The 21,189-nt window shown below is 44.2% G+C and overlaps 1 protein-coding gene across 2 annotated transcripts in view; it reads left to right on the top strand.

Moving 5' to 3' along the window:
* The window catches only part of spryd3 (SPRY domain containing 3), an 82,705-nt gene extending 64,088 nt beyond the window's left edge, over nucleotides 1-18,617 (top strand). For both annotated transcript variants that reach the window (XM_039010560.1, XM_039010559.1), the window contains exons 8-11: nucleotides 7,880-7,937; nucleotides 11,734-11,853; nucleotides 15,834-15,979; nucleotides 17,106-18,617. In XM_039010560.1, coding sequence (XP_038866488.1) covers nucleotides 7,880-7,937; nucleotides 11,734-11,853; nucleotides 15,834-15,979; nucleotides 17,106-17,240 — 459 coding nt within the window. In that variant the 3' untranslated portion in view covers nucleotides 17,241-18,617. The remainder of the gene's footprint in view (nucleotides 1-7,879; nucleotides 7,938-11,733; nucleotides 11,854-15,833; nucleotides 15,980-17,105) is intronic.
* Nucleotides 18,618-21,189: the final 2,572 nt, after the last annotated feature.

Below are 21,189 nucleotides of genomic sequence, written 5' to 3'. Positions count from 1 at the left end.
TTGGCAGCAATTACAGCCTCTAGTCTTCTTGGGTATGACGCTACAAGCTTGGCACACCTGTATTTGTGGAATTTCTCCCATTCTCTGCAGATCCTCTCAATCTCTGTCAGGTTGGATGGGGAGCATCGCTGCACAGCTATTTTCAGGTTTCTCCAAAGATGTTCCATCGGGTCCTGGCTCTGGCTGGGCCACTCAAGGACATTCAGAGACTTGTCCCTCCTGCATTGTCTTGACTGTGTGCGTTGGGTCGTTGTCCTGTTGGAAGGTGAATCTTTGCCCCAGTCTGAGGTCCTGAGCGCTCTGGAGCAGGTTTTCATCAAGGATCTTTCTGTACTTTGCTCTGTTCATCTTTCCCTCGATCCTGACTCGTCTCGCAGTCCCTGCCCCTGAAAATCATCCCCACAGCATGATGCTGCCACCACCATGCTTCACCATAGGGATGGTGCCAGGTTTCCTCCAGATTCAGGCCAAAGAGTTGTCTTGGTTTCATCAGACCAGAGAATCTTGTTGTGCTGTCATGTTTGTTTTACGGAGGAGAGGCTTCCATCTTGCGCCACTACCATAAAGGCCTAATTGGTGGAGCAATGCAGAGATGGTTGTCCTTCTGGAAGGTTCTTCCATCTCCACAGAGGAAGTCTGGAGCTCTGTCAGAGTGAGCATTGGGTTCTTGGTCACCTCCCTGTCCAAGGCCCTTCTCCCCCGATTGCTCATTTTGGCCTGGCGACCAGCTCTAGGAACAGTCTTGGTGGTTCCAAACTTCTTCAATCGTAGAATGATGGAGGCTACTGTGTTCTTGGGGACCTTGAATGCTGCAGAAATCGTGTCCTTGAATGCTGCAGAAATCGTGTCCAGTCAATTGAATTTACCACAGGTGGACTCCAATCAAGTTTACAAAATTCAAACTTACAATGTTTTCTTTTCATTATTCTTTTTTTTTATGCTTGAGTACGATTACCTAATGTTCGTTGTTAACATTTCCTGCCCAAGTTTTCCCACTTTGCCAATGAAGTATTCATTAAAATAATTGGCAACATCAAATTGTTTTGTGATGTATAAGCCATCTGATTCAATGACAGATGGAGTTGAATTGGTATTTCTGACAATAATTTGATTTAAAGTAATTAAAAGTTGTTCTACTATTCTTCATCAAAAAGAAAGGAGGACCAAGGCACTCTTCATATAATTAATTAAAATGCCTTTATTAGTACTAATAAAGGCATTTTAATTAATTATATGAAGAGTGCCTTGGTCCTCCTTTCTTTTTGATGACCAATTTACCCCTTTTACCAAAGAGCACCTTCTATCTACCAAAATATACTATAGTGTACCTTAGTAGCGCTTCCCTTCCTGCTCTTTCTACTATTGTTCATGTCATTGGTCTTGGCTTCATAATACAGTTTCTTCTTTTGTTTGAGTTTAGTCACATCATTTCTCAATTTGCAGTAAGTCAGCCAGTCAGATGTGCAGCCAGACTTATTAGCCACTCCTATTGCCTCCTCTATTTCAACCATACAGTTTTTAAATTCCTCATCAATCCATGGAGCCTTAATAATCCATTTCATAACAGGTGCATGTTTATCAATAATTGGAAAAAGGAATTTCATAAATTCGTCAAGTGCAGCGTCTGGATGCTCCTCATTAATCACATCAGACCAACAAATATTTTTAACATCATCCACATAAGAGTCACAGCAAAATCTTTTGTATGATCTCTTATACACTATTTTAGGCCCAGCTGTTGTAACTTTGGCTTTCCTGGACATAGCCACTATATTGTGATCACTGCATCCAATGGGGACAGATACAGCTTTAGAACAAAGTTCTACAGTATTAGTTCAAATGTGGTCAATACATGTGGATGATCTTGTTCCTGTAGTGTTTGTAAACACCCTGGTAGGTTGATTAATAACCTGAACCAGATTACAGGCACTGGTTACAGTGAGAAGCTTCCTCTTGAGTGGACAGCTTGATGAAAACCAGTCAATATTCAGGTCCCCAAGAAAGTAGACTTCTCTCTTTAGCTCACACACACTATCAAGCATTTCACGCATACAGTATGTATACAAAAGTATGTGGACACCCCTTTAACATGGTGGATTTAGCTATTTCAGCCACACCTGTAGCTGACAGGTTTATAAAGTTGAGTACACCGCCATGCAATCTCCATAGACAAACATTGACATTAGAATGACCTTACTGAAGAGCTCAGTGACTTTCAATGTGGCACTGCCATATGATGCCACCTTTCCAACAAGTCAGTTCATCAAATTTCTGTCCTGCTAGAGCTGCCCCGGTCAACTGTAAGTGCTGTTATTGCGAAGTGGAAACGTCTAGGAGCAACAATGGCTCAGCCACACAAGCTCACAGAACGGGACCGCCGAGGGATGAAGCACGTAGCGCATAAAAATTGTCTGTCCTCAGTTGCAACACTCCCAACCATGTTCAAAACTGCCTCTGGATTCAACGTCAGCACAAAAACTGTACGTCATCTGACAGTCCTACGGACGAATCTGGGTTTTGCGGATGCCAGGAGAATGCTACCTGCCCCAATGCAAAGTAAAGTTTGTTGGAGGAGGAATAAGGATCTGGGCCTATTTTTCATGGTTTGGGCTAGGCCCCTTAGTTCCAGTGAAGGGAAATCTTAATGCTACAGCATACAATGATATTCTAGACAATTCTGTTCTTCCAACTTTGTGGCAACAGTTTGGGGAAGGCCCTTTCCTGTTTCAGCATGACAATGCCCCCATGCACAAAGCGGGGTCCATACAGAAATTGTTTGTCGAGATCAGTGTGGAAGAACTTAACTGGCCTGCACAGAGCCCTGACCTCAACCCCATCAAAAACCTTTGGGATGAATTGGAGCTCCGACTGCGAGCCAGGCCTAATCGCCCAACATCAGTGCCCGACCTCACTAATACTCTTGTGGCTGAATGGAAGCAAGTCCTGGCAGCAGTGTTCCAATGCTGGAAAAATACATTATTTGGCCATTTTTAACACACACACATTTTTTCATTTTTTCCGTATGTGAAACTTTTGAAGCTCTTCTCCTGCAGTTGTAACAGCTCCTTGTAGAATTATTTTTGTTGCTTTAAAATATCTTTCACCTGCACAAGCGAGACTGTCCTCTTCTTTGTTTGGCATGGTTATTGTTGGTGTACCACATACTGTAGGTCCAGCCAGGTCAGGTTAATGTGTGTGTGTTTACTATGGCCTGACCTATCCCTGTGGCTGTGTCTCTGTGTCCTCACTGCCTTTGGAATGCTCCCTGATGCAGAACCAGAGCCTTTTAACATGTTGACTCTATCTGGCTGAACAAAGGACCTGAGCGCGAAAGCCAAGGCCTCTGTCTATCTGGTTTACTGTAGCAGCAATATAATAGACAGGGCACACACACACATGCTGTTGTTCTATTCATTCCCATCAAGTGCTGATCTCTGATCTCCATCTCTTTGCCCTGGTATTTCACGATGGTGGTTTTTACACGATGACAAGGGGTTACACAAACAAACCTGCATCACCACCACTCCTTACCCTTACCCCCCCTCTCTGTCTCTCTCTGAGGGGTTGTGGGCACACACACAAACACACGCTCACCTGGCTTCTCCTACAGTAATCCCTGTGGTGATATTTATAGCCGGGGGACTCAGAAGAGAGATGAGTATCTGCCTCCATGAATCCAACAGGGCCCGGCCAGGGAAGGCCAGCATCTCTGCAGCTCCAGCTTGTTGACTCTGTCACAGTGTGGAAATGCAGGCTAGCTCCAATGCCACTGATAAAGCCCCTGAGGATCAGATAGAGGTCTGGACAGACAGAACGCTACTCTTTGTTGTTCTTGGAAGCAGCTTAGTTTTTGACTAATGGCTTCTGCAGAACATTGCGGTTCATGGTGAAGTACTAGACCGAGGTTCTGGGGTTAACAGAATAAACTTTTATGCAGATTTATACCGTCCGAGGGAGAGCGTTGACGATGTGTTTGTGTGTGAACAAACTATACGCTTTGAATGAAGTTACTGCTGCTTTAAGGAGGGCGGCAGGTAGCCTAGTGGTTAGAGCGTTGGACCAGTAACCGAAAAGTTGCTAGATTGAATCCCCGAGCTGACAAAGTAAAAATCTGCATTCTGCCCCTGAACAAGGCAGTTAACCCACTGTTCCCCGGTAGGCAGTCATTGTAAACAAGAATTTGTTCTTAACCTCTAACACCTCCCAAACCCGGATCCGGGAGCACCCCCATCAGTAGAAAAGCTACTAGCATAGCCTAGCATAGCGTCACAAGTAAATACTAGCATCTAAATATCATTAAATCACAAGTCCAAGACACCAGATGAAAGATACACATCTTGTGAATCCAGACATCATTTCTGATTTTTAAAATGTTTTACAGGGAAGACACAATATGTAAATCTATTAGCTAACCACGTTAGCAAAAGACACCACTTTTTTTACTCCAACAGTTTTTTACTCCGTCAGTAGCTATCACAAATTCGACCAAATAAAGATATAAATAGCCACTAACCAAGAAACAACTTCATCAGATGACAGTCTGATAACATATTTATTGTATAGCATATGTTTTGTTAGAAAAATGTGCATATTTCAGGTATAAATCATAGTTTACCATTGCAGCCACCATCACAAATCTCACCAAAGCGACTAGAATAACTACAGAGAGCAACGTGTATTACCTAATTACTCATCATAAAACATTTCTTAAAAATACACAGCGTACAGCAATTGAAAGACACAGATCTTGTGAATCCAGACAATATTTCAGATTTTCTAAGTGTTTTACAGCGAAAACACAATATAGCGTTATATTAGCGTACCACATGTGCAAACATCACCCCAGCATTGATTCAAGGCAAAAAGAGCGATAACGTATAAACCACCAAAATATATTAATTTTTTCACTAACCTTCTCAGAATTCTTCAGATGACAGTCCTGTAACATCATATTACACAATGCATATAGAGTTTGTTCGAAAATGTGCATATTTAGCGGCACAAATCGTGCTTATACAATGAAAATAGTGTCCAAATACTCAAGCAATCTGTCCGGCGCCATCTTGGAAAGGCACCTATTCTTATCGAAAACTATTCATAAACTTGACTAAAAAAATACAGGTTGGACAGCAATTGAAAGACAAATTAGTTCTTAATGCAATCGCTGAATTACATTTTTAAAATTAACGTTACTGCGCAATACAGGGTGCGATAAAGCAAGGCTACACTGCAAGTAATGGCGTCTTATGCATTTGACTTTTTTCAACAGAACAATGAATTATCAGCATAAAGACTGCTTACTATTAGCTGAGCTTCCATCAGAATCTTGGGCAAGGTGTCCTTTCTCCAGAACAATCGTCTTTGGGTTGAAAGATGTCCTCTTGTCCGGTCGAAATAGCCGCTAATGTTAGCCGCCAACTGGAGAGGTGTCCAACTCGTGAAAGCGCATGGCAAAGAAATCCCAGAAAATCGCAATAAACTGCTATAAACTGCTAAGTCGGTTTAAATTAACTACCTTATGATGTCTTTAACACCTATAACAAATAAAAACATGACCGGAGATATAGAACTACTAAAACGAAAGCGTTTGCAGGAAGCCATTGTGATGTCTTCATGCGTCAGGCGCACCGTTGAAAAGGACGGTCCGTCCGTTCCACAGTCTTATATAAGGTCCCAGATTGCGCAATCCACTCCATTCAAATTCTCCCCGCTTACTGACATCTAGAGGAAGACGTATGCAGTGCATGTAGCCCGATGGCTTACATGGGGACTTATAAACTGACCTCAGAACAGGGACCTCGATTTCTGAAATCTCACTCCCTGACAGGAAAAGTGCTGCAGAATGAGTTCTGTTTCACTCAGAGAAATAATTCAAACGGTTTTAGAAACTAGAGAGTGTTTTCTATCCAATAGTAATAATAATATGCATATTGTACGAGCAAGAATTGAGTACGAGGCAGTTTAATTTGAGAACGATATTTTACAAAGTTGAAATGGCGCCCCCATAGGCTAGTTAAATATTTTTTTTTAAATCAATAAAAATGATTGCTCAAGTACCATAATATGTCAGAAAACATACCAGTCAGAAAACAACATGGTAGCTGGCAGACTGGTTTGGGAATTAAACTGAGGGGTATTACTGTGCTAAGACACAGGTCTGTGGTTTCACTGCGACTTGACTGTATCCATCACTTACAGTCCGCATGAATTAGATGAACAGATTCAATGAGCCCAGCGATCCTTTTGGCTTTCACCCTCAGAGCCTCCGTCCTACATGGCATCCTATTCCCTAATATAGTGTACTACTTTTGACCAGGGTCCATAGCCTCTACTAGAACAAAACCCCAAACAATCCAAGCTTAGCGTTGTCATCCTGGAGACGGGGCCAGCCAGAGAGATTCCAGGGCTTGTGGTTGAAAACGGGAAAAGAAAGAGAGTAGACATGGCTTGGAGCAGGATCTGCATTCCTCCTGGTCCTCTGTGTTTTTCCTCTGCTCTCGCTCGCTTCCTTCTCCCGCTCTTCCAGCTCTCCTCCACCCTCAGTGAGGCTGTCAGATAGACTAACCCCGCCATGGCTTCCTCTCTCTGTCTCATCTGACCTGATGAAGCAGCTGTCTGTGGCCTCTCCATTAGGACCCAACTGAAGGCCCATCATGGCATCTTTCCCACCTGTGTAGAGATCACTAGACAGTGGCTTTGTCCGAATACCCGTACTTGCATTCTAAATATAGTATTACGCATTTTGGGTATACGGAAAACATTTTTTTTATATTATGTGACAACATTTTGTATGCATTAAATGCCAGGATGTCATACTCATTGCAGCTTTTCATCTAGTAGAATTCGCTGCACATTATTGAGGAAGAGAATCGTCTTCTGAGACTTGTGTGTTTGACAACAGCTGATAATCATCTGAGGGGACGCGCTGTACCAAAATGAACGAACGGCGGGAATCAACGCAATTGCACGTTATATGACGCATTCTCAGTAGGATGAGCCTAGTAGGTTGATATTTGTTGCTTGCTGCATTAGTTTTTACTAAACAGTACGTTCTAAATAGTGTGTAGCGCGATTAATACACAGTATGCAGTTTCAGTAAGTAGTAGGCGAGACAGATTTCAGACACAGCCTGTGTCTGTAGGTACACTCATCTCCACTGAAGTGTGGTCCATTTAAGTAAAGGGTTGTATTCGTTTTCTTAACCGCTTCAAAAATCAATAATGACCTGTGGCATGTTTCGGGGGTTTATTTATTAGCAATTCTGCTACATGGACGATGAACAGCAGAAATGTTATTTTTGTTGAATGTGGAATGAAAAGGAGTTGTGTTCCTCTTTGGGCTGTGGATGGTTGGCTCTCTACTTATGGAGAATGAGTAAACCCGTAGAGAACAAAAAACATCTCTGCTGATTAACTCGCTGAGTCGTGAGTCACACTGACTGATCTTATCCAAACCTTACTTAGCCCTTTTTTATTGTTTCTGTTGGCATGGAGAACCTGTATAGAAAATATGTATCCTCTTCCTATGTGTACTTTTAGTGTGCACCGCTGTGGCAACAAAAAATGGTTTGATTTGAGGGAGAAAAACTTTAATGAGGGTAGGTATCAGACACCATCACTTTACATAATAAATCAGCCAGATTAATAACAAAGCAATAAAATTATATGTTACAATCAGCAAGAATATAAAAAGTACACTTAACAAACACTAATCGGCTGACAGACTAACCAGGGGAGTACACTGGACTAAGAAAATGTGGGAACACATAAAAGCCAATACAAGTGTTTATTTTGCAGGCCTGTGGGAAAAGTTATGTATTTTAGAGAGGACTTGAATGTGTGGAGTGAGCTGTGATTGTAACTTGTGTGTCTGTCTTTAGGACTACCCCAAGAACAGACACCCAGGCTGGAGCCAAGGCTCAGTGGCTTATCACGCAGGTGAGACTTGGTGCTCTTCATCACATTTTCTCTGTGCTCTTCGTCAACATTACTCTGTGCTCTTCGTCAACATTACTCTGTGCTCTTCGTCAACATTACTCTGTGCTCTTCGTCAACATTACTCTGTGCTCTTCGTCAACATTACTCTGTGCTCTTCGTCAACATTTCTCCGTGCTCTTCCTAACTTGTTTTCTGTCTTGCCTTTCTCTCTACTGGCCTGTCTTGCTTACTGCTTAGCTCATTCCCTGAGTATGTGGGTTTTGACCCAACTCATGTTTTAGATGGCTGATGGATCACAGCTGTTTCCTTTGCATCTCTCTGATACACACAGTTTCAAACCCAGCATCTCTGGGCACCATCTCAGCTGGAGGGGGCCAGGGCAGATAGAGTAGGATCACGCAGGGCGATAAAGAAGAGAACGGCAAAACGTCTGAGGAAGAAAGGGGGATGATATCTCATTCCTCGGGGAGTGATCTCTCCTTCTCCAATCAAGGAATCAGTTGCAGTTATCTTGCTACGGTTGTATAACTGCTCACTGTGGCCCTTTGTGAAGACGGGCCCTGTTACCAACTGCTGCTGTCTCTGTCTCCAGGCATCTGCCGTCCCAAAGCCTCCTGCATCCCACCGCTATCTATCACTAAAGACTTATCACTGTTGATTAGCTATCAAGTGCTGCTAGGTCTGCTACTGTATCAGCGCTAGAGGGAATGTATCATGGGGGCGCTGAGAGTTATCTACATAGAGGCCAGTCGGAAGGACCTCGTTGTTAAATCCATCATCGTTGATGGTTTAGAAGGTGTGTGGTGTGTCTGAAATGGCTAAAAGGTAGCCTGCATCCTATTCCCAAATGACTATACAGTGTAGTGCACGACTTTTGACCAGAGTAATCTGGTAGCTCTCCTAGTCTGCCTCCCAAATGGCACCCTATTTCCTAGTGCACTACTTTTGACCAGGACCCTCATGGGCCCTGGTCAAAAGTAGTGCACTACAAAGGGAATGGGGTGCTATTTGGGATGTAACCCTAGGAGGGCTGGAGATTATACAGCCAGTTCTGACTGAGGGATGGATTGGGGCACCACGGTCAATCCCTTTGGGTTCTATATGTGGGCTCCTGCTCTGGTTTGGCTGGCGTGTGGAAGACTCCACAAGAATTTGCATGCCCAAGCACAGCTCCCCATTAATCTTATTTGTTAGAGACAAAAATGATATATGTGGTTTTCCACACTGTTTCTGAGGTTTGCCTTCCCATGCTTGGGTTCACATACAGGCTCCGTCCAGCTCCTTCAGTCTACATCAACAGGACTCCTAGTACCTCATAGGATGCGTCCCAAAAGTGACCCTATTCCCTACATCTGGTCAAAAGTAGTGCACTACGTAGGGAACAAGAGGCCTATTAGAACCTCTTAGTTATATCCTCGCCAGCCAGCCATCCATCCATCCAAGCAAGCCTTCAGCACAGTCAGCAGCGCAATAACTCAGGACTTCACAATATGCACACGCAAGACAAACTAATATCCAAACTATCTATGTACGCAATAATAATAGGGAAGGCCGATTGTTCAATTTGTGTTTTTTGCCTTACTGAGTTTTGAGAGAGGGCTTCTTGCTGTTTAGCTTTTTTTACAGACACAAAAACAGTGGCGGGCCAAGATGGAACATTGTGAAAAGGTACATCTGTTTGGTTTATCAACTCAGTCGTCTGTTTAGCTCACGACCATGGTTGCGTCCCCAATCGCACCCTATTCCCTATATAGTGCACTACCTTTGACCAGAGGCCCATATAAAGGGAATAGTCAGCCATTTGGGAATCAGCCATATCTGTTTTTATGTTCTCCTCACGTTCCAGAGGGCAAGTGGCTGCCAGCGTATCATTTCACTCACATCAATCAAAAGTCTGACTGTTGCGATATTGGCACAGACAGTGAGAACCTCCATTCCATGTGTTGCCACAGTGTGATGTTGCTGACTGTGTCGATGGGCCGTGGTCCATTTTCTCTGCTCTGAGCGGACCAAGGCGCAGCACCCTGTTGTGTGTGTGTGTGTGTGTGCGGCGTGTTGTGGTGCCCTGTTAGTAGCAGCCTGTGAGGCAGCAGCTCACCAAGCCTCATTAACCCTGTCACCTTGGCAGGCGCTACGCTTTCAGAGCACGACCCTATCGCCACTCCTCATCAGTGACTCACGCTCTGACTCAACACCAGCACGATGCCCTGCCCTACAACAACCAGCACTACCTAACCTGGCTGGCACTGGCCCACCACAGAGCCAGACCTGGCATACGCCCTACCTTACCATCACAGCCTTGCTTCTTTGTCACTGGCACAGGCCCCACCTTACCCTACCACCACCGCCTTGCCGAACTAGCCCAGGCCCCACCCTACAACCACCATAGCCACATTTTAACAATGAAGACCTACTGTATGTATCTTCTAGGTCAGTGGCTGTGGTGTTAAAATCCATGCACATATTCTAGATGTTGTTGTTGAGTCAAAGTTCCCTGGGCCAGGCCAGGGAGGGATTCAGGGAAGCCCCTGTGTTTTCCAGACATACATACCCTCCTATTATGAACGCCAAGGGGCCCTGTTCTCTCGTTCACACCTCTCTTTTCCTCCGTCCCTCCGGTCTTCAGCTGTCTTCCAGCCAGGTGTCAGACAGATTTCCTGGCCTGGCGAGCTGGTGTCTCAGGTGCCAGAAGCCTTGCCTTCTCTAGCCAGAGCCATTTCTTTATCCACGCTCCACACTGCTATTTTTAGCCACCCTCCTCCTCTCCTCTCTTCCCCCTCTCTTCCTCTCATCTTCCCCCTCCTCTCTTTCCCCGTCGTGGAACCAGTGTTTGCTGTGTGTGTTGTGACAGGGGCCCACATGGGAGCCCTAATGATAGTGTCTCCATCTCCCTCCCCATCCTACACACACACACACACACACACACACACACACACACACACACACACACACACACACACACACACACACACACACACACACACACACACACACACACAATCTCAGATAAAGATTGTTTAAACAGTATCCTGAGCCGGGGACGGCTCCCATGACAACTCCACAAATATTTACCAGAAACCAGGCGCAGCGCACCGTGGAGGATCATGTCTGCAGGCTACCTTTTAGTGTTTTTCATTCTTTTTTTATTGTTCTCTTTCTCTCGTGTGTGCACACGTGTGTGTGTGCGTGCTTTACTTCTTTCTTGTTTTGTTGTTTTTCCACCAGAGATTGGATTTGTTTTACTGAAAGAATACTGAAGTAGTGTTATGTAGGTGTAGAGGCCTGTTTGTCCCAGTGATCATGTCCCTGGAACATTGGGACGGAGGAACATTTACCCTTGGTAATCACTGTACACGGTGTGCAACGTAGACCATGTCATTTTGAATAGATGGCACGGCACTAAATCCAGAATAAGATTGGAAATATTAGAGCATCGTGTGCAACACATTTACCTAGCTGTTTACCTAGCTGTTTACTTAGATGATCCTTGCTTTCTTGTGGACATCCTAAAAAGAGTTTCATGTGAAATCCCACTGGAGGTGTTTCTAGTAACATTTAGTTTTTTGCGAAGAACAATTAGGTGACAATGTTGCCCTCTTGGTGAAAGTTCAAAAAGATTGTAGCATAATACAGCAGGATTATCTAGCTATCAGTAAACAAATAAATCCCATTTAGCCCTTTTTACATCAACAGTCCTCACACAGTGACAAGATGTCTCCCCCTCTCTTTCTCTTTCTGTGCCTCTCTCTCTCATTTTCTATCTCTCCCTCTGTCTTTCTCTCCCTCTCTTTCTCAGATGATGGGAAGATCTTCCATGGTAGTGGGGTTGGGGAGCCGTTTGGTCCTCGCTGTATCGAGGGTGACATCATGGGCTGTGGCATCATGTTCCCACGGGACTACATATTGGATGGTGAAGGTAAGAACAATAAGATAGGGGCACATTTTCAGTTCAATTCAATAGATCTTTATTGTTCCCGAATGGCAATTTGTTTACAGTAGCGGAAGTTAAAGACATGCTCCGGAACTTTGGCGACTGACTAGTATTTTTTTTTTTATCTCCCGCTTTGGGCTGGATGTGTGAGTGTGTAGTTCATACATGCATAATCTATGAGGAGAATTACTGTCTGATGAAATTCCTAGTTTGAAAGCAACTGTTTTTCTGGAAGCTGTGCCATTTTCCCTTACTTTTTCCCCAAGTGGGCCAGCCCCCTAGCAATTCGAGTTCAACCAATGAGCTTCAGCCCCTTGCCATATGACTGACAGCTAGCAAGATGCACACACAGTGGAGTGAGAGAGAGAGCGAAACAAATGGCAGTTGTGCACATACAGTTTTCTGCACATATGTGATGTAGTACGCAATTTTCGGGAAACACTTTTTGATCGTGAGGGTTACTTTCAGAACTACTGGCTAAGAAGTCTACAAAAGTACCGGAGAATCCCTTTAAAAGAGTTTTCAATGTCACCTGTTCCCATTAATGACATGACCGTTCCTCCCTGCAACCTACAGATGTGTTGTAGAATAGTGAGGAAGTAGTGACACTTGCCTGAGTTGAGAGTGAATGTTAGATGATTCAGCTATTTGGGGGCGAATCTTCACTTCTGCCCAATTTTCACTTAGTCATACATTGATGTCAATGGAAATCAGGGGCACAACTTTGGCTTTAGAAGTGGGGGGTACATAACTTGGCGGGGGGGTTCTCCCATTTTTTGGGGCATCTAAAGCTAATTTCCTGTAATTCTACACAATCTAATATGACCCATGGCCCTTCTAGCCGTCTCTGTTTAGAACAACAAAAAGTAAGCGAAAATGCCCACAGTCAAGCTAAGAGATCATTATTAAATATGTTTAAGTGATTGATAAGACTGAACTAGATCCATGATAATTCAATAATCAATATTGTGTTGCACCTTTAACCAATAACCTAACAAATGAACAACTCTTACAAATAAAGTATCAATTCTTTCGATTGTCTTTATTAAGACGTCCTCTATCAAATTTCAGCCAGCCCGATCCGCCTGCCCGAGTCAATACCTCAACTCTCCCCAGCACAACTGCCTTCCCATCTTTTTTTTCTTTTCTTTTTTGTCTCAAGGGAAAGGTTTGAAAAACAAAAGTTTAAAAAAAAACACACCTACACATTAACACACAAACAGTCCATCCTCCATATAATTCATATCATAGGGCTAATAGTACTGTAGAGCTCTTTTTACTTGCATACAATAGAGCTGGGTCACCCCGTCCTGCCCCTAGGGGTCCACGGCCCTGTAGCGCCCCAACCCAACACACCAACTCAGCTTTAGGATCTTAGTGAAACATTCCTCATTGGTTTCAGGTGTGTTAGGCCAAGGCCAGAGTGATGAACAACAGTCCAACAGAACCCCAGGGTCAAGACTGAGCAGCCCAGCAGCTAGGGATTGCATAAATAGGTATCTCTCCTGACGTGGGCATGTTTTCAATACAGACTCCTTTTGTCATACAGTATTCCATATAAGGCATCCAGACCTTATGAAAGTTGCACACTATGGCCTTAATCTTGGAATAAATCAAATCTACTGATACATAACTTGACATTTATGCTGTCCATTGTGGGAGGATAACCAACCTTCCAATTAATGGCAATGCATTTCTTAGCCACTATAAATGCTTGGTTACACAGTTTCTTCTGATAAGTCTCCAGTATCAACATTTCCAAGCAATCAAAAACAGGGAGACGGGAGAATCTGTAGACATGCTGAGATAAAAGAACATACTTCTCTACCAGAATTCAGCCAGCCTTCACAAGACCTCAACATATGCACATATGTCCCAATTTGTGTTTTACACCTCCAGCAGACGAATTACATTTGAGTGCATGATATTCAGTTTCACTGGCATATAGAACGTTCTATGGATGGTCTTAAACTGCAGTCATTTGTGTCTGAGATTATATGAACATGACTGGGCATTCTAACATATCTGTATCCATTCATCATCATCAATAGCGTCTCCCAGGTCTTCCTCACATTTTTGTGTTACATGTTTTGTGTCATCGGGAAAAGCCTCTATCAACCCTTGATACAGTTTGGAAATCAACTTTTAGAGGTTTGTCAGACTGCCTTAAAATAGTCTACATCGTTGAAGCTTCTTGCTTGTCCAGTGTTTGATGCACAGAGAGAATAAAGTGTATCTGCAAAGGTTCACCTCTGTGCTGACAGACTAGTCTTCCCTGGCTGTCTGACCCTGACGAGACACCCTGTCACCGTCTGACCCTGACGAGACACCCTGTCACCGTCTGACCCTGACGAGACACCCTGTCACCGTCTGACCCTGACGAGACACCCTGTCACCGTCTGACCCTGACGAGACACCCTGTCACCGTCTGACCCTGACGAGACACCCTGTCACCGTCTGACCCTGACGAGACACCCTGTCACCGTCTGACCCTGACGAGACACCCTGTCACCGTCTGACCCTGACGAGTCACCGTCTGACCCTGACGAGACACCCTGTCACCGTCTGACCCTGACGAGACACCCTGTCACCGTCTGACCCTGACGAGTCACCGTCTGACCCTGACGAGACACCCTGTCACCGTCTGACCCTGACGAGACACCCTGTCACCGTCTGACCCTGACGAGACACCCTGTCACCGTCTGACCCTGACGAGACACCCTGTCACCGTCTGACCCTGACGAGACACCCTGTCACCGTCAACTCAAGATGGAACTTTGTATCCATTCACTGATTGTTATAATGTACTGTAAAATTCACCTGGCCTGTCACCATCTGATCCTGCTAAGACATGATGAGCATAGTGTTGTGTACTGACTGTGCATCATGACAGTGAAGCCTGTAGAGCTGTTCATACTGTGTCAGTGTGATAAGTAGGGAGTTTGCTATGTAAACTGACAGATAATGTTACATTGCTATACTGACTGATAAAAACTCATTGCGCTGAAGAAATGTCAGAATATCGGTCTTCAATCGTTTGGCTGCTGGTTTCATCATTTGATTTAGATCTAGTGTGATTGAGGCAAAAATTATAGCTGAAGTTAGTGAGCTAGCTAGCTAAAGTTAGTGAGCTAGCTAGCTAAAGTTAGTGAGCTAGCTAGCTAAAGTTAGTGAGCTAGCTAGCTAAAGTTAGTGAGCTAGCTAGCTAAAGTTAGTGAGCTAGCTAGCTAATGTTAGTGAGCTAGCTAGCTAATGTTAGCCAACTTTTGGCTAAATCTAGCGAATGGTAAATCATCAAATTTACTTCTGTTGAAATGGGACAAAACAGAGGCTACAAAACATTTCCATACACACAACAGCTGTTAGATACCGCTACCTGACAGATAGCTAGAGCTGAACTGTCTGTATTATCTAGCTAACTACCTGCTAGTAGTTCATTAACTTAAGTCCAGAGGGGATGAAACATTAGCTAACTTAACATGTCAGTTACACTTCTAGCTCAGCATTGGGAATATTAGTTTTTTCTTCTGTCAAACAGCAGTTGCCTTGCCAGCTAGATTAGTCAACTAAAGATTAGCCAGTTTCGGCTCTACTTGCTTTTAAAACTCTGAAAAAAAGCGCAACACAGACAGCAGCTGCCTCTGTCCATCTCTCCCATAATGGTCCTACACTGCAGCGGTTCAGAAGCTTTGCCTTCACACAGCCTGTCTGCACGCTCTGCTCTGTGGTGTCCGTCAGGTCCTAAATCCAGCCGACTGAAACCAGAAACCAGCCTACCCGACAGCTCTGAGGCGTATGCATGGTCCTAAAGCACACCAGCGCCGTGTTTTTGTATCACAGTGCAATGATAACATTGGGGGGGACAAAAAACAAATCTGAATGTGGGGGACATGTCCCTAGTGAAAGTTGTGCCCCTGATGGAAATAATGAAAGTTAAGATTTGCCCCTTTGTTTTTTGTCCTCAGATGACATAGATGAGTGGGACCCATTGGAGGTGCTCCCGAGGCAGGGCGAGGGGCGCATCCAGAACGTTCTGTACCTGAATGATGAGGAGGAGGAGGAGGAAGAGGGGGACGAACTGGACCAGGAGCATGACGGCAGGAAGGTCATGGTGAGCACATGTCATTGGGCACAAACACACAACACAATACTCTAGACTCAGTCACTTGTGTCACTTACCTTCTCACATGCAAATCCTTTGACGTAAAATCATGAATTGAATCTGCGTTGTGGTTTGATCCGGTTTGTTTGTTGTTATTTTGATTGACTGTAGCTGCTGGAATGGTGAAGCAGCATTCTTTACAGAGATCATATGTCTCATATGGCTGCCAGCCTTGGCCCTTGTCTCACTGCTGCATTGTGCAACGAGGGGTCAGCAAGACTGTAGGCTGCGTCCCAGATGGCATCCTATTCCCCACATAGTGTAATTTTGACCAGGGCTCTGGTTAAAAAAAAGTAGTGCACTATGTAGGAAATAGGGTGCCATCTGTGCTGCTGTTGCAACCTTAGAGAGTGAAAATAGAATTGGCCAAGCTGTAATCCAGGGATTTGTTCATATTTATTCAGTGGGACACATTACCAACAAAGCCTGCTTTGACATTACAGAACACTCTGGCACCGTACTGCACCACACACACACACACACACACACACACACACACACACACACACACACACACACACACACACACTGGAGTCACTAAGGGTGTAGTAATTTCACAGCTACATGAGAAAGGCGATATTGACAAAATGGCAGCTCTGCCATTTTTTAAACATCATTCATCAAAGACATGAAACTCTATAGGCCTTCATATAAAGAGCTGCTTTTAGAATGATTGGGTAAATATTTGATGTGTGATTTGAGCGAGTGAGTGTCAGTAACTGTAGGGAATGTCTTCGGGCGTCCCGTTGTGGCTATGCAGGTGTTCTTCATTTATGATGTGGTGGTTTTGCCTACCTCAGTTGAAGCTCGGGATTCAATCAAAGGCACGTTTTAGCCAATCACATTGAACTTGACTTTTAAAGGCAATTTACATTGGAGCCAACGTCCGCAGCGATCTCTGCGAGTACCGTGAAATTGCCTTAAAAAGGTGCATTGCCTGTAGTCTACAATGCTCCTCTGATTGAATCCTGACCTAAGTCTTTGTGGATAAGAGGGTCTGCTAAATTACTCAAATGTGAATGTAAACAGTAGTGAATCTGTGTCTTTTTGGCGCCCCCCTGTGGCTGTGTGGCAGGTGTTCTTCACACGGAACGGGAAGCTGATGGGTCGCCGTGAGGTGGTGGTGCCCCCAGGGGGGTTCTACCCCACCGTGGGGATGCTGAGCAGCGGAGAAAAGGTCAAGGTGGACCTGCACCCCCTCAGTGGATGAACCTGACCAACCTGCATCCTCTTAGTGGATAAGATGAGTCCAGAAACCGAACACTGCACCCTGTCATCGCCTGACCAGTGACCACATCAAGCCTTACTGGGGATCAGCGTAGTGAAACTAGGGCAGGGATTCATTCCATGGCATTCTATAACTGACTTTTAAAGGTATTTTATGCTTGAGCGTTTACTATTTATTTGATCTCTGCAAACGTCTGGGAAAATGCTGTTAAAAGGCATATTGTGGGCTGTATAGGGTGCTGCCCTGTAACACAACTTGAATAGAATCCCAGCCTTAGTCACAACCATCAGGTCTACTGTAGCAAAATATATATATATATATATATACACTGGTGCAGTGAAATGTGTTGTTTTACAGGGTCAGCAATAGTAGTTTGGCAAATTAGGGTAAAGTGCCTTGCTCAAGGGAACATCGATTTTTTTTCTCTCTCACATTGTTGTCTCGGGTATTCGAACCAGCGACTACTAAAACTACCATCAGGACTCACTGTGGCAAAACTACCATCTGGACTGACTGTGGCAAAACTACCATCAGGACTCACTGTGGCAAAACTACCATCAGGACTCACTGTGGCAACACTACCATCAGGATTCACTGTGGCTAAACTAAAGGCTTAGCCTAAGACAGAGTTGTTGGATAATTCTGTGCAATTTGTTTTATCATTTTTCATCAAGCCACATTTTTTCCCCTGTCAAAGCAAATAGTCAGTCCTGCCTGGTCCTGGGCTCTGATACAGTGGAGCCCCTAAAATGTCTCTCATGAGGTCTACTGGCACACTTTGTTTATTTCATTTGTCATGGCCCCAAACATAGCAATGCATGTCCAACAGAGTCCAAGAGCCTGCTGGCAGTTCATGTTATAGGCACTAGTGAGTGAGTAGTGCTCTCCTATCCCTTATATAGTGCACTACTTTTGACTAGTGCCCTATTTGCCCTGGACAAAAATAATGCACTATATAGGGAATAGGGTGACATTTGGGACGCCGGTAGATTCTGTGTGTGATTGAGTGAGTAGTGCCCTCCTGTGAGTGCTCACTAACCTGCCTCCTGGAGCTGAGCTGAGCTTGCTAGGCTCCAGATCTGTTAGTGCTTTATAGCCAACTCTTATGGTCATTGTCATGCCAAACATGTATACACAGATTTGGGACCAGGCTAGAGCTGGGCTAGGTGGGAGTAAAAATGATATTCTCCATATCACATGGATGGCATCCTGGTATCAAGTAACCCTTTATCGAAGACTGGAGATTATGTAAATGTGTGAATATACACTACATGGTATGTGGACAAAAGTATATGGACAGCCGTTCAAATTAGTGGATTTGACTATTTCAGCCAGAACCGTTGCTGACAGGTGTATACAATCGAGCCAGCTTCCAACTTTGTGGCAACCGTTTGGGGAAGGCCCTTTCCTGTTTCAGCATGTCAATGCCCCCGTGTACAAAGCAAGGTCCATACAGAAATGGTTTGTCGAGATCTGTGTGGAAGAACTTGACTGGCCTGCACAGAGCCCTGACCTCAATCTCATCGAACGCCTTTGGGATGAATTGGAACGCAGACTGCGAGCCAGGCCTAATCGCCCAACATCAGTACTCGACCTCACTAATTCTCTTATGGCTGAATGGAAGCAAGTCCCCTCAGCAAAGTTCCAACATCTAGTGGAAAGCCTTCCCAGAAGAGTGGAGGCTGTTATAGCAGCAAAAGGGGGACCATCTCCATATTAATGCCAATGATTTTAGAATGAGGTGTTCGACGAGCAGGTGTCCATATACCTTTGGCCATGTAGTGTATGTATAAATTCTATATCCTATATGTTTGACTGTATAGATTCATAATCTCCTATATATTTTCCTAGATTTCTCTCCACATGGAATTCTATAACTGAAGACGTAAGAGAGAGACTGTTGGCTTTTTGTAATAGGAGGGATGGGTGGTGAGGGTTTAGTTAAAAATCCTTAGTACTTTTTAAGTGTACTCTATCCACTCCCAATGTAATTTACAAGCGGTTACTTTTTGCCTAATTATATGTTCCGATTTATTTTTCATGAACATATCTTCATTGCAATCAAAGCAGATGAACATATTTTGGTTGAGGATAATAGATCAACTGCACACGAGATTATCAATATGTTGACAATGTCTTCTGCAACAGTATGCTTTTGTCACAAGCACGTTAGAAATGGTTGAGTCGGGTGGTGTCTGTAGTACTCAGTAGAACCAGCAGAGTGCGATCAGCATCCTGTTCAGCCCAATCTGAGAGGAATGTTTGTTTGTGGTCCCAAATGGCACCCTATTCCCCACATGGTGCACTATTATTATTATTTTACCAGGGCCCACTGGTCAAAAGTAGTGCACTATGTAGGGAATAGGGTGCCATTTGAGGTTGCGTGTCGAAATGTATACAGAGGAAGAGGCGGAGCTCTTGTCATTTGTTCTTAAGGTTTACGAAACTTGTTCCGATCTATGCCAAATGTTTAAGGTTTGGCAGCTTTTGTGATCCAAATGGATTCTGATCAATCCGCCATATTGCATTTCTATTTGTATGATTTAATTCGCCATGAGATGTTTCTGTGTGCATCCCAAATGAGGCACGTCCAGGTGACAGACAATGTCCCAAATGGCAACGTATTCCCTATATAGCGCACTACTTTCGACCAGAGCACTATAGTCCCTGGTCAAAAGTAGTGCACTATAAAGGGAATAGGGTGCCATTTGGCACGGTAGGGATATCCTTGTCTCATCGCGCTCCAGCGACTCCTGTGGCGGGCCGGGCGCAGTGCGTGCTAACCAAGGGGGCCAGGTGCACGGTGTTTCCTCCGACACATTGGTGCGGCTGGCTTCCGGGTTGGAGGCGCGCTGTGTTAAAGAAGCAGTGCGGCTTGGTTGGGTTGTGCTTCGGAGGACGCATGGCTTTCGACCTTCGTCTCTCCCGAGCCCGTACGGGAGTTGTAGCGATGAGACAAGATAGTAATTACTAGCGATTGGATACCACGAAAATTGGGGAGAAAAGGGGATAAAAAAAAAAAAATAATAAAAAAAAAAAGGTAGTTATTTCCATACTACAATTGTTTGACTTTCATTGTTTGATATACAGTACCAGTCAAAAGTTGACACACCTACTCATTCCAGGGTTTTTCTTAATTTTTACTATTTTCTACATTGTAGAATAAAGACTTTGAAATAACACATGTGCAAAAATCATGTAATAACCAAAAAAGTGTTAAACAAATCAAAATATATTTTATATTTGAGATTCTTCAAAGTAGCCACTCTTTGCCTTGATGGCAGCTTTGTACACTCTTTGCATTCTTACAACCAGCTTCATGAGGCAGTCACCTGGAATGCATTTCAATTAACAGGTGTGCCTTGATAAAAGTTAATTTGTGGAATTTCTATCCTTAATGTGTTTGAGCCAATCAGTGGTGTTGTGACAAGGTAGGGGTGGTATACAGAAGATAGCCCTATTTGGTAAAAGACAAGTCCATATTATGGCAAGAACAGAACAAATAAGCGAAGAGAAATGACAGTTTCTTCAAGTGCAGTCGCAAAAACCATCAAGCGCTATGATGAAACTGGCTCTCATGAGGACCGCCACAGGAATGGAAGTCCCAGAGTTACCTCTGCTGCAGAGGATAAGTTCATTAGTTACCATCCTCAAATTGCAGCCCAAATAAATGCTTCACGTAACAGACACATCTCAACATCAACTGTTCAGAGGAGACTGTGTGAATCAGGCCTTCATGGTCAAATTGCTGCAAAGAAACCAGTACTAAAGGACACCAATCAGAAGAAGAGACTAGCTTGGGCCAAGAAACACGAGCAATGGACATTAGACTGGTAGAAATCTGTCCTTGGTCTGATAAGTCCTTGAGACGCAGAGTAGGTCAACAGATGATCTCCGCATGTGTGGTTCCCACGTGAAGCATGGAGGAGGT

Source organism: Salvelinus namaycush, chromosome 16, assembly GCF_016432855.1.
Source record: "Salvelinus namaycush isolate Seneca chromosome 16, SaNama_1.0, whole genome shotgun sequence".
Taxonomy (NCBI): domain Eukaryota; kingdom Metazoa; phylum Chordata; class Actinopteri; order Salmoniformes; family Salmonidae; genus Salvelinus; species Salvelinus namaycush.
Note: the sequence above shows the minus strand (reverse complement) of the source record. Positions and strands in the feature narration are given on the sequence as shown.